Consider the following 13,493-nt stretch of genomic DNA (forward strand, 5'->3'; position numbering starts at 1 on the left):
GCAAAGAAGCCGAGCAGCCGGGCCAGGAGGCTGCCCATGACCCTCAGGAGAGCTGGGCTCCGGGCTCACCGACGGATGCCAAGGGCAGGCACGCAGGGGCACCGCTGCCCAAAACACCAGAGCACATCCCACATAACATCTCAGATAAGTCAAGACACCCCCAGAGGGACGCAAATGAGGAAGGAGGGTCCGATGATAAGAACCTTGGATTGGGAGTCAGGGACCTGGGTCCCTGCCCTGCCACGTGTGAACTACATCACCTAGATCAGGTCTCAACTTCTCTGAGTCTGAGCGTTCATCTCTGTGTAAGGAAGGGCTCGAGGTAAACTATAAAGCCCCTTACTCCCCCCAAAAAATCCTAGGATACTAACATGTGTGGCTGGACAACCTGATGTTTAACATGCTTCTAGATGATTCACAAAATGAAAACCTTACCTGTGCATTCCCAGGACGTGGAAGACAGAAAGCCAGAATGGTGACAGTGAGAATCCTGCAAACGGCAAAAAAAAAGCGAAATAAATGCCCAGGATACTCCCAGGAGCCAGGTCTGCGGGCGCACACGGACCTCCTGCTGCTGGGCATTTACAACGGGGAGGTCACCTTGTGCTTATATGGGGGGACCCCAGGTACCCCAACCACCCCATACAGACCCATCTCTTCCACTGGTGTCATATGCTCAGATAATGTGTTAGACGGCATTTTTTTTTAAATAAAAGGTTTTTGCTACTTCCAAGCACAAATCTAACCCCCCCCGCCCCCCCCCCCCCTGGCTGTGGTAATGACAATGTATTGGCCAGTTGCTCTGACCTCGCTCGTCACACAGGGAGACCGACCTGAGTTCAAACATCTTTATTCTGAACCAGTCACAGAGGGAAGGAGCCTCGTGCCCTCAGACGGTGAAAGGAAAGTGCAAATGGGAGGCACACGGGTCCCACCGAAGGAAGGTGTCGCCGGAAAGTCACCCAATCCCCGAGTGTGGGAGTGTGATCACGCTGCCCCCGAGGGAGCGGAGGAGAGGGGACCCGGGCTACAGGAGCAGCAGCACAGCAGGGAACTCATCCACAAACCACCAAACCTCTCTGCGCCGGAGATCCCCACCCTTCAACAACACAAACCTCTTCCCCATAAAATTATAGCCGCCAATATGCTTTAAAAATACAGCATCGCTACCTCCTCCAGAAATCCTCTCATTCACTCTGCAACACTGAACTTTGGAGCGCCACGCCCGTCAGGAGAGCTAGAATCAACAAAGCGGGGAACGCGTGGTGAGGCTGTGGAGCAACTGGGACCCGTGAGCACCTGTGATGGGAATGTGAAATGGTGCAGCCACGATGGAAAACAGGATGACCGTTTCTTTAAACATGAAAAATAGAATTACCCTAGGATCCAGCAATCCCACTTCTGGGTATACACCCCAAAGAATGAAAAAACAGGGTCTCAGAGAGATACCTGTGCACCCACGTTCCTAAGCAGCATTATTCACAAGGGCCAAGAGATGGGAACAACCTTTCACTCATGGGTGGGCGGATGGACACACAACATGTGGTACCTACGTCCCACGGCCTACGACTCAGCCTTAAAAAGGAAGGACATGCTGACACGCGCGCCACATCCTGGGTGAACCCTGAGGACATCCTGCTAAGTGAAATAAGCCCGTCGCAGAAAGATAAACACTGTGTGATTCCACTTATAGCAGGCGCCTGGGGCAATCAAAATCAGAGAGGCAGAGCGCAGAATGGTGGTTGCCAGGGGCTGGAGGAAGGAGAGAGTGGGTAGTTGTTGAATGGGGATAAAGGTCAGTTTTGCAAAGTGAATGAAGGGAGTTCGGGAGGTTGGTTGCACAACCACAGTGTGAATGGACTTAACACGATTGAACTGTGTGCTTAAACGTGACTAAGGCGGTAAAAAACATATACAAAATCTATACACAAGTGGAGCTGTATGTGGTGTTACGATTCAACAGGGATTTGTCTGAGTCGCTACCCTTTGCAGGGATAAACCCTAGGCAGAAAAGCCACAAAACTAGGACCCAATCGCTGCTCTAGAGAGCTGGTTGGGGAGCCACACGAATCAATAATGTCTATACACGTTGGTTAGGACCAGTGATGGGCAACCTTTTGAGCTTGGTGTGTCAAACTTCGCCAAAAAACAGCATAACTCGGGTAGTGTGTCACTTTGAGGAAAAAACTAACTCCAAGACTCTAGTCGCAAATGTTTCATCCTCAGGAGCAGCAAATGTTTCATCCTCGGCATGCGGCCGCGTGTCATCAGAAATGGCTACGCGTGTAGGTTCGCCATCACTGGTTAGGACACTGACAAACATGCCCATTGAGGGCCGTGAGAGCCAGGCTGGGAGTTAGGGACAGGAAGGTCAGGGAAGGCTTCCTGGAGGAGGTGACCTTGAAGGCTTCTTGCATAGAGCACCGGGAGCTGGTTGGACTCAGTGGCCTGTTCCTGTCAAATACACCTCCACTTTACAATCCCTCCCTTCATGGAAAGGGTGTTTGATAGATTACAAAACCCACTCCATCTATAACACGAGGCTCATCTGAATCAACAGCTCTGGGTCCGTGGTGGGCCCTCGAATTAAGGAGACATCCACAGGGAACAAAACCCTGGTGTGGCACCAGAAGCTGCAAGCCCAAGTCCTCCACCTCGTCTCCAACCCAAAGAAAGAAGACCCTGAGCATCCACCAGTTTTCATTGCCTCTAAGTGCCTGCGTGAGCCAGGTCCTAGCACGCTGGAGACAGCTCCGACCTTATAAAGTGCGGGGCCAAATCCCAGGGCTTTTTGATATTTGCGACAGCCAGATTTATATCTGGAAGGAATGAAAGAACAATAACAAATTTATTTTCCAGGCTGTATATTATGAATTTCAATGTTTTCCTGTTTCTTCGCATGAAGTTTCCTTTCGGTTGGTTATAAAACCCTGTCTCGTTTATGTTGGAGACAGAACAGGTTGCCTGAATGCAGTGGACTTCAAGAGCTAGTGGAAAAGGCATGCTAACCTCATTTCTCCCCCTACTCCCGACTCCCCCGCTCTCTCTGGCTGAGAGCCGTCGGAGACAGGTCCCCTCGGAGAGGTCAGCCTCCAGGAGGAGCCACGGCTGGGTCCTGGGGGCCAGGTAAGCTCCAGGCTACCGGCCAGGCTAACGGAGAGGGTGTTCCAGAAAAATGAAATAATACCCACACGTGCTGCTCTCACAGGTCACAAACAGTGGCACCTTGTCACGAAAAGCTCTAGAAAACTACAAAAATAAACTAACTCGAGGAAACCCGGGAAACCTCTGATGCTCATAATTGGTCCCTGGGACTTTGGAAAACAGAGGGCCCACCCGCTTTGTGCACCATCCTGAGACCCACGGGACCAGGGCTGTGTCCCCAATCCTGGATGACATTATTACAGCTTAGTTTTCAGCATATGCTTTCTCTCTCTCTCTCTCTCTCTCGCTCTCTCTCTCTCTCTCTCTGTCTGTCTCTAAAGCAACTACATTTTGCCCTGACCTATTTGGCTCAGTGGATTGAGCATCGGCCTGTGGACTAAAGGGTCCCAGGTTCCATTCCGGTCAAGGGCATGTACCTTGGTTGCGGGCACATCCCCAGTAGGGGGTGTTCAGGAGGCAGCTGATCATTGTTTCTCTCTCATCGATGTTTCTAACTCTCTATCCCTCTCCCTTCCTCTCTGTAAAAAAAATAAATAAATAAAAATAAAAAAATCAATAAAATATATTTTAAATAATAAATAAATAAAATAACGCAGCTACATTGTCAAGAGTTTGCTCAGTAAAGACTGTGCAGATAGAATCTAGATTCAAGCTCTTCAAAGTTGAAGGATCCCCTCGACTGGAATTGCAGTTTCCTTAAAGAAAAGCAAAACGTTTGCTTACATGTGGTTCTGTCTGCCGTGCCCACTTTTCATCGGCCTGAGTCTTCTGGGTCGCATGCCCCTGGAGCCCACATATAGGGCAGACCTAGCCCCGGGATGTGCAGCTCACCCCTTCGCTTGTCCAACCGCCGATGCAGCCAAAGAATGGCTGGTGGACCAGTAATGGGTCTCCCGAATGTAAAAAAAAGACGTGACTTTTTGGAAAAAACGGCACCCTCGATTTGCTGCCCTTTCGGACAAGAAAGGGATGGAGCGCTGAGGCGCCTGCAGACGCGGTCGGATGCGGACTCTGAAGCCGGACTATAAAATGCCCACCTCCCAAAAGAACAAGAGGAAGCGCACGGAGGCGCAGCTTTTTACTATTAGCAATGTCATTGCATCACCAGCTAACGCCTTTTCCAATATCCTGACACCGCCTGGACCCGTGCATCGCCGCTTTCCACCCATCCGTGTTCAGGAAGGTTTCCAGACCCCGGGGGGGAAGGCGTCCAGGAGGGAGCACCCACCTTTGAAATCCTGGCATGTCCAAGATGCGCGAGCCGGGGAGCAGAGCGAGAAAGAAACGGCGCTGGCAGTGGGGGGGGACCCTCGGAGCAGTTCCTGAACTTCGGCCTCTTCTGGGCCCGCGGGGCTCGCTGATAGTTAATTCCGGGGGGGACAGCGAGTCGTGGAGAGGACAAGGGGAGAGCCTGGGTCCTCCGAGCCACTGGAGAGCCGACAGGGAAAACACCTGGTTTTGCTTAGCCCTCTTCAGTAATTCAGCATTAAACCAATTGGAGGAGGAATGTCAAAAATGAACACTTCATTTTCTAAGTATGTTAAACAATGCAAATGGGGCCTCAGTCTGGACACAGCTGGTTCAGATTACAGCGCTCACAACAATCTTGGGGCGTCTGCCAGGACGCAGGGCTCAGCGCTGGGAGGAGAGCCCTGTCCCGGGCGAGCAGCCGCACTCGGGCTCCCAGCATCTCCGCTGGAGGCGATGGGCGGGCGAGTGCGGAGAGCGGGGGGCGGGGGGCTGGGAGGGCCTCCGGACCCTTGGCTTCCCACCCAGGAGGACATCCCCGGGCTGGGCGGGCCCGGCCCAGGCGGGGGAGGGGGCCCAGCGCCCCCGGCCTGGGGACACCCGTGCAAAGTTAGTTGCCTCTCTCCAATCACTCGCGCTCGCGACACGCACCGCGACAGGGACTCGAGTCTTCTGATTTATTGGGGAAGCAGAGCCGGTGGAGCAGAGGCTTGGGGATGGCGACGGGAACTCGCGATTTTCCAGAAGGGGTGGAGGACGGCGGCCTCGGGCCGGCGCGAGCGCGAGGCAGCGGCTTGTGCAACGCAAACCTTCCCCGGGGCGCGCGCCCCGCCCGCCCCGCCGGCACCCGGGGTTCTCGCTCGAATTAAAAAGTGTCCATGTAGCACGTCAACACGTTGGCCAGCTTAAACCTACACACAGTTACATGTCCATGCTATCCCCATTCGGCTCGAGAGGGAAAAGAAAAAATTTTTTTTTCATTAAAAAAGTGTCCCTCGGTGATCTTAACAACAGAGAAGGTGATATTAACAACTGAAAAAGGGATTTGAAAAGAGGAAAAGGACAGCCGGGGAAAACAGGACGATAATAAGAACCTCAAAGTGCTATGCTAAGTCCTTTATAGTCATTAGATCGGTGGTTGCAAAGGTTTTTTTTCTTTAAAGCTTTGGAACCCTTTTCATCAAATTTAAGTCTTACCAGAGACACTATTCCTTAGGAGGCCAAAGTGGACTGGCAAGGGGTCCGAGCGCCTCCCTCCCCACCTGCATCTTCCCCAGGACCCCTCCACAAAGCCCACCTGCTGGAGAGGCTGTGCGGTCCTTTCTCCCCCAAAACTCCGAATGGTAGATTGTTAGTCCCATTGAGAGAGGTGAGGAACCCCCTGGCCCCACAGCTGAGAGCCACAGGCTGCGGGTCTAGCCTTCTGAAGGGCCTGGTTGTGGCAAGTGAATGGAATCCTACTGAAGCTGCCCTCTGGGATATAGATTTTTTTAAATGTTTTTATTTATTTCAGAGAGGAAGGGAGAGGGAACGAGAGAAACATCAATGATGAGAGAGAATCATTCATCGGCTGCCTCCTGCATGCCCCACACCAGGGATTGAGCCCGCAACCCAGAATCGAAACGTGATCTCCTGGTTCATAGGTTGACACTCAACCACTGAGCCACATTGGCTGGGTGGTATATTGATTCTTAAGCTGGTAATTAAGAACCTTTGACCCTGCCCCCTTTACTGCCCAGCAGATGCAGAGGGAGAGACCTACTCAGGGAAGGGAACCGTAAGGTGTGGGACTCAGCAGCCTCATGGAATTGCCACCCGTGTCTCATTGTTTCTGGGTGGGCTAGCAAAAATTCACCAGCCACACGTGTCCCGCCCTTCCTCGGCTACCTATAAACCTCCCATTCTCACTTCTGGAATCTGAGGCTCCGTTCCCCATTTTCTACTTTGTCCAAAATGTCACATTTACCCATGCTGTCTCACATGAAACAATGTCGTTTCATGGTTATGTGAATCCCCCATGTGCATGTATTAACATTTTTATTTCCTACTGTTAATCTGCCTCTGAATTTATTAGCCCAGCTAGCAGAACTTAGAAGGTGGGAGGGAAAGTATTAATTTTTTTTAGCCCCCACAGTACTCTAAAGCGACATCTAACAAGAATGGCAGAATGTTGGCAGTTGTCTAAGCTGAGTGTCCATTTATTTACGAGGTTGTTCATTGCCCCCAAAGTTCGCAATAGCAAAAGGTTGTAAACAACCTCGAAGTCCATCAGTTGGGTACCAGCAGAGTTAAATAAAGAGCTTCCAATAATGAAGTATTGTGCAACCAATAAAAAAATATTAGACACGTAAGAGTACATATTGGATGACTCCACTTATATAGAAATCAAATAGGGTAGTGACTGGGAGGGGCCCAGGGGCCTTCTGGGTGCTGGGAATATGCTAAATCTGGATCTGGCTACAGGGATGTGGACGGTTAGGATTTGTGAACTCCTCTGTACCTTACACTTCTCTCACTCAGCTTACATTTCCCCATCTTGTCCACAAAGCTTCGGTAGGAGGTTTTATCAGATGTCCTGCTAACATCAGAATGAACAGTATCATAGCATTTCCTGATCTAGCAATTCTATTTTTAAAAAGAAAATGAGGTGTGTTGAGCATGAACTGCTAAGTGACCCTTCTGGCTTCTAAATACCATCATTGCCTTTTCTAAGTGGTTTGGTGTGTGTGTGTGTGTGTGTGTGTGTGTGTGTGTGTGTGTGTGTGTTTTATATTTTATTGATTTTTTACAGAGAGGAAGAGAGAGGGATAGAGAGTTAGAAACATCGATGAGAGAGAAACATCGATCAGCTGCCTCCTGCACACCCCCTACTGGGGATGTGCCCGCAACCAAGGTACATGCCCTTGACCGGAATCAAACCCGGGACCCTTGAGTCCGCAGGCCGACGCTCTATCCACTGAGCCAAACCGGTTTCGGCGTGTGTGTGTGTTTTTGTTGTTGTTGTTGTTGTTTTGGTGCAAAATAAAGATCCTAACATCTACCTCACCTCCCATCATTGGAATCAAATACAATCACAACTATAGAACAACTTCACAAAATGTAAACTGCAACGTCAAGGTAAGAGGTTATCATCTGCTGAATGGGGCCTTCCTGGCTCCAGTGAAACTCAACTTCCTCACCGTGCTGTGGATTGGAAAACAGATGGGCTATCTTTTTTTAAGCTGATGCTTCAAATTGGGGGTAAATTTCACAAAATTAATAAAAGTAATGATATATTTTGACTGCTAATATTAAATTATTTATTTTTTCACTGTCCAAGAGTAATTACATCACATTGCCCTTCTAAGAGAGAATGTAAAACAGGGAAGGTGACATGATTGAATGTTCATGATCATGCTGGACTCCACACACACCCTCTCCTTTGACCACCCCCCCCCCTCCAATTTGCAAAAAAAAAAAAAAAACAGACCCAGAGACACTATGTCCACACAGATAATAAACAATCCAAACTCTAGCCTAAACCAAGCCCTTTTGATTCTAGAGTCCTCATTCTTCCAGTTTACCAAGCCTTGTTTCAACAAAAGTTCACTGCCACCAATCTAATACCAACAGAAATCCCCAATATGGGGTGTCCTCAAGGAGAAACTATCCAGATAATCAGTTTGCAAACCTGAGAGCCCCCAAAAGTGGGCTCTGTCCAGACAAAGGGGAGGCTGCTTTTTATCAAGTCCTGCCTTTGTCTCTGATTGGTCTATTGTTATGCAAATTAGGAATCCAAATTTGCACAGTCTGATTGGTCCAAATAGCATGGCCCTGATTGGTCCTTATGAAGCCACTCTGATTGGCCAGTGAAGATGCCAATGAGGATGTAGAGCAGGGGTCCTCAAACTTTTTAAACAGGGGGCCAGTTCACTGTCCCTCAGACCGTTGGAGGGCCGGACTATAGTTTAAAAAAAACTATGAACAAATTCCTATGCACACTGCACATATCTTATTTTGAAGTAAAAAAACAAAACGGCAAAAACACCCGCATGTGGCCCGCGGGCCGCAGTCTGAGGACGCCTGATGTAGAGGGACAGTTTCAATTAGACAGGGCAGGTCTCAGTTTTACAGAGGAAAGACGAGCTCAGGAGCTATTCATAAGGGTGGGCTCAGACGGCAGGAGCAGAGTGCAGGAGGCTGGCAGCTCCGTCTGTGGCTTTTCACTGAAATGCAGAATGTGTGAGAGGCCTCTGCCAGCAATGGTTAATTGAGTCCAATTAACCACTAGGAGTTCTTGGAAGATATATTCCTTCTCAGGGTCAACACTTGCTTTCTCTGACTTACTGCTTACACAGCTAGTGCCCATGACACATGGGTTCATGTGTTGGTCACCTCACTGAATCCCACCGGAATTCTCTGAAATCATTCACCCACAGTGGTGCTTCCTAAGTTTCCTAGTGCTCTCGTGGCCCAATACCATGCCCTTCATGTTTAATTGTGCTTTTGTCTCTCTGAAGGATTTGACCATTGATAATCCATCTTGTCCTCTCATGTCCGTGACTTTAAGTTATCCTGGTTTCCTCACCATGACTGCATTTTCTCCAGCCTCTTCTTTCTCCTCCTCCCTGGCCAAAAAGCCCCCCAAAGTTACATCCAGCCTCTCTCCTTTTCTCACTACCTCTTTTGGAAGAGTCACTGATCCTGCAGCTGTTATGGGGCATTGATAGATACTGTCAGCATTTGCAGAGGACTCTCAAATCCTCCTCGTCATCCCTAACATGTCTCTTTCTTGGCAGAGCCAAATGTTCAACTCTTTGTGAGATATTTCCCTAAATCCATTTCCTCTCCTGACTTCTCAGTCACCTAGTCAGGGTAGTTCCTTTACTCCCTGAGAACTAATAAAGTCGAAAGGTTTCCACCCTACTGGTGGTTTTGGTTTAGCGTTTTGGGTGGTGGTGATGTGTGTTTTAATAGAAATAACTCAACGGGTGTCACAAAATGACACATGTTGTCACATTCTGTAGGTTGGTGGTCCAGGGCTAGGATGGTAGCTCTGTTCCTTTAAGGTTTGGAGATCCAGGCTCCTTCTATTGCTTAGCAATCTCTAAAGTGTTGACCTACATGGTCCAAAAATGGTGCACTATCCCCACCACACCTACATTTCATCACACAGGATGGAAGTTGATAGCCACACCTAACTGCAAGGGCCAGTGGGAGATGGAGTCTGTGTTCTGAGATCAGGAACCTACTAGTACTTAGCTAAAAATCTGTTTTTCTCTTATTGTGAAAGCAGAAAATGGTCATCCGGAGACAAGCTGCCAGCTCAGTCAGAAACTCTAAGGAACATCAATTATCTTTACTTTGCCCATCTTTATTTCTATAGTGAGATTTCTCCATGGTCATCTCTATAGCAAATATTTTCCATTTTTTGTTGTTTTTTTTACCTTTTAGCCTACAGATTTTTGAAAATGCATATATTTTCTTTTTAAAAAAAATACATTTTATTGGTTTTTTTACAGAGATGAAGGGAGGAAAGATAGTTAGAAACATCGATGAGAGAGAAACATCGATTCAGTTGCCTCCTGAACACTCCCTACTGGGAATGTCCCTGCAACCAAGGTATATGCCCTTGACCGGAATCGAACCTGGGACCCTTCAGTCCGCAGGCCGACACTCTATCCACTGAGCCAAACTGGTCAGGGCCATACATTTTCTATTTCTATGTATTTGGATGTCCTAATCCCACCCTTCATAGTTTCTGCCCTCTGTGTCATGCTTACGTTAAACACACATAATGTTAAAAAATACTGGTCTGTTTCCCTGGAGAAACCTAACAAATACAGCACCTAATCAAGTTTTTAACCTTACTGAGCTTCAGGTTTTCAGCTATAAAATGGGGGGAAAAATAACATCATGGCATTGTAAAGGAAATAGTGTTCATAAAGCACCTAGCAGGTGCCAATGCACAGGTCAATAAAGGTTAGGAAACTTTCTCTTTTATTTTTACCATGAGTCACTGATCAGCCTATAGTGCAAGTAGGTGTGCATAGACCAAGGCAGGGCACAAGGACATTGCCTGGAGGAGGTGACAGACTCCTGAACTTCATACATCATTTACTGTACCCCAATTTTACAAATGTAAAGGCCCAGAGGGACTAATTTACCCAAGGTCCTATCATTAGAGGCAGAACAGGGGTCGGAATCAGGTTTTTGGACTTCTGCTCCAGGATGGCTTCTCCTATTACATTTGGTCTCTAAACTGTAGTTTACTGCAACCAACTTGCTCAAGGATGCCAGGATTTTCTGCACATACTTGGAATTCTCAGAAAAATCAGCAAATCATGAAAACACCTGGGCTTTTTGTATGGCTTGTTTTAACTGACGGTGGTTTTAACATATGATCTTGTGTAAACTATGAGAGCTCCATATCAGAGAGACTTTAGGCCAACATACTCTTTGCTATGGAGCTGGAGTTGCACTGAAGAAAGTAGTTAATGGTATTCTCTGTTTCATTTTTGTCTGTTAGTTTTCTGCTACTTAATATGTATTGATGTTTGGGGCAAAGTTAATATATTTAATACTAGAGGCCCAGTGCACGAATTCATGCACAGGTGGGGTCCGGCCAGCCCGGCCCCAATCAGGGCAGATTGGTGCCGGGCCTGTCGGGAGGAGGAGATGGCGGGAGGTTGGCCGGTGGGCCCTGCCCCCAATTGGAGTGTGTGTGGGGGGGGACGATTAGGGGTAAGCTGGTCGTGGGGAGGGACTGTGGGTGGTGGCCGGCCAGCCCTGCTCCCGAATGGGGTGTGGGGGGCAGATCCGGGGCCAGTGGCCTGGGGGAGGGGCCATGGGTGGTTGGCCGGCCAGCCCTGCCCCTGATGGGAGTGGGGGAGGGCGATCAGGAGTGGAGCTGGCTGGAGGGGAGAGGCTGCAGGAGGCTGGCTGGCGGCCTCACTTCCCTCCCCCCCCATCAGGCTGGTTCGCTGGCTGCAGTGGGCGTCACAGTGACCAGTCATTCTGGTTGTTACGGCGTTTGGGTCGCTGGCTTTTTATATATGTACTAGCGTTCCCGTTGCAGGAAAAATCCTGCAATTGGATTTCCTGCTGCACTCTACCCCACCTCCGCTCCTCCCTTGTCGCCCGCCCCGCCTTCTCGGCCAGCCCGCCTGCTTTCCCCTTCGCCCCCAGCCCCGCCTCCGCTCCTCCCTTGTCGCCCGCCCCGCCTCCGCTCCTCCCTTGTCGCCCGCCCCGCCTTCTCGGCCAGCCCGCCTGCTTTTCCCTTCGCCCCCGGCCCCGCCTCCGCTCCTCCCTTGTCGCCCGCCCCGCCTTCTCGGCCAGCCCGCCTGCTTTTCCCTTCACCCCTGGCCCTGCCTTTGCTCCTCCCTTCTCCTCCCCCCGGCTTGCTTGCTTCTCCAAAGCTTTACTCCCTTCTGCAGCTCTTGGCTTCTTTGACGCTGTCTTGATATTCAAATTAGCCGCCATCTTTGTTGGGGTAATTTGCATACTCGTCCTGATTGGTTGGTGGGCGTGGCTTGGCTGGTGGGCGTGGCTTGGGCGTAGCGAAGGTGCGGTCAATTTGCATATTTGTCTATTATTAGATAGGATATAGATAATTTTATAATAGTATGATGTTCAAATTACCTCATTTCCTATTCACATACGAAAGTGGTTCCCAGATTCTTGAATTTAACAAACCAGTAAATCAACACCCTTGAAAATTAGAAGAAACAATATTATGCTGTCAGCTTTATTTTTTTTTAATTAAAGGATTTTTTATTTATTTTTTTAGAGAGAGGGGAGGGAGAGGGAAAGAGAAACACTGATGTCAGAATGAAACATTAATTGGCTGCCTCCTACCTGGGATCAACCCTGAAACCTGGGCATGTGCCCTGACCAGGAATCGAACTGGCAACCTTTTGGTGCAAGGGACAACACCCAATCAATTGAGCCACACTGGTCAGGGCTATGCTGTCAACTTGTAATTTTGCCAAATAAAAATAAAAAATATTACAACTATCATATAGCATATTATCATATTGCATAAAAGAACTTTTAACACCACATGAAGGAGAGACCTTGTAAGCTTCTCTTATGTATCCAGATGGGATGTCAGATTTCAACCGTATTCCTAGAGAACTCAGGGACAGCAGAGGCATACATTATTTGATCATCGCTATTGTCCTACAGAAAGCAGGAAGATTGGCTCATTACAATGTTAAGACAAGTTATGGGAAAATGCTTCCAAAACTAAAAGGGGAAGTGGGTGGTGGTACAGGATGAAATGAGAGTTGGTAATCCTGAGTTGTTCACTGTTGAAGTGGGTGATGAGTACACTGTTACTTTCTGTACTTTTGTGCCCATATTCAAATTTTCCTCTAATAAAAAGTTAAAAAAAATTTTTTTGACAATACAGCATAATGCTAAGATTTGAGGAAGCTGGGTAATGAACATACAGCGGTTATTCGGTATCCTGTGAACAGACTTTAACTTTTGCGTTTATGATTACTGCTTTGAAGTTCTTGTGGGCTAAATCCAACATGTAGGCCCACACAGTTTCTTTTGACAGCTTCTCTTCTGAGTATGGGTCACACTTTCTTCTTTGCATTACTCATAGTTGTTGGTTGAAGTCTGGACAATTTAGATTATATGTAGCAACTACTGATTGTGATGTACTTCTCTGACTTTAACATTTGGATTATTTTTAAAAACTATATTTGTACTAGAGGCCCAGTGCATAAAATTCATGCACGGTGGAGGGGGGGTGGTTGTGGGGGGTGACCCTGTGCCCAGCCTGTACCCTCTCTAATCTGGGACCCCTCAAGGGACATCCCTCTCACAATCCATGACTGCTGGATCCTAACTGCTTGCCTTCCTGATTGCCCCTAACTGCTTCTGCCTGCCAGCCTGATCACCCCCTAACCACTCCGCTGCCAGCCTGATTGATGCCTAACTGCTCCCCTGCCAGCCTGATTGCCCCTAACTGCCATCCCCTGCAGGCCTGGTCACCCCTATCTGCCCTTCCCTGCAGGCCTGGTCCCTCCCAACTACCCTCCCCTGCTGGCCTGATCGCCCACAACTGCCCTCCCTTGCAGACCTGGTCC

At 48.7% G+C, this 13,493-nt stretch overlaps 1 protein-coding gene and 1 pseudogene across 3 annotated transcripts in view; one reads left to right on the forward strand and one right to left on the reverse strand.

The window, feature by feature from the left end:
* Positions 1 to 4,889, reverse strand: part of FBLN5 (fibulin 5) — a 70,207-nt gene extending 65,318 nt beyond the window's left edge. Inside the window, exons 1-2 of one of the 2 annotated variants that reach the window (XM_079769771.1) lie at positions 4,394 to 4,889; positions 436 to 490 (exon numbers count right to left, since the gene is read on the reverse strand). In XM_079769771.1, coding sequence (XP_079625897.1) covers positions 436 to 490; positions 4,394 to 4,410 — 72 coding nt within the window. In that variant the 5' untranslated portion in view covers positions 4,411 to 4,889. Of the gene's footprint in view, positions 1 to 435; positions 491 to 3,888; positions 3,963 to 4,393 lie in introns of those variants that run through there. The other variant, XM_079769770.1, reaches the window with a different exon arrangement.
* The window catches only part of LOC307097890 (dCTP pyrophosphatase 1-like), a 447,295-nt pseudogene that overhangs the window by 382,966 nt on the left and 50,836 nt on the right, over positions 1 to 13,493 (forward strand). The gene's annotated exons all lie outside the window — the stretch shown is intronic.

The sequence above is a fragment of the Cnephaeus nilssonii genome, assembly GCF_951640355.1.
Source record: "Cnephaeus nilssonii genome assembly, chromosome: 4".
In the NCBI taxonomy this organism is placed as follows: Eukaryota; Metazoa; Chordata; class Mammalia; order Chiroptera; family Vespertilionidae; genus Cnephaeus; species Cnephaeus nilssonii.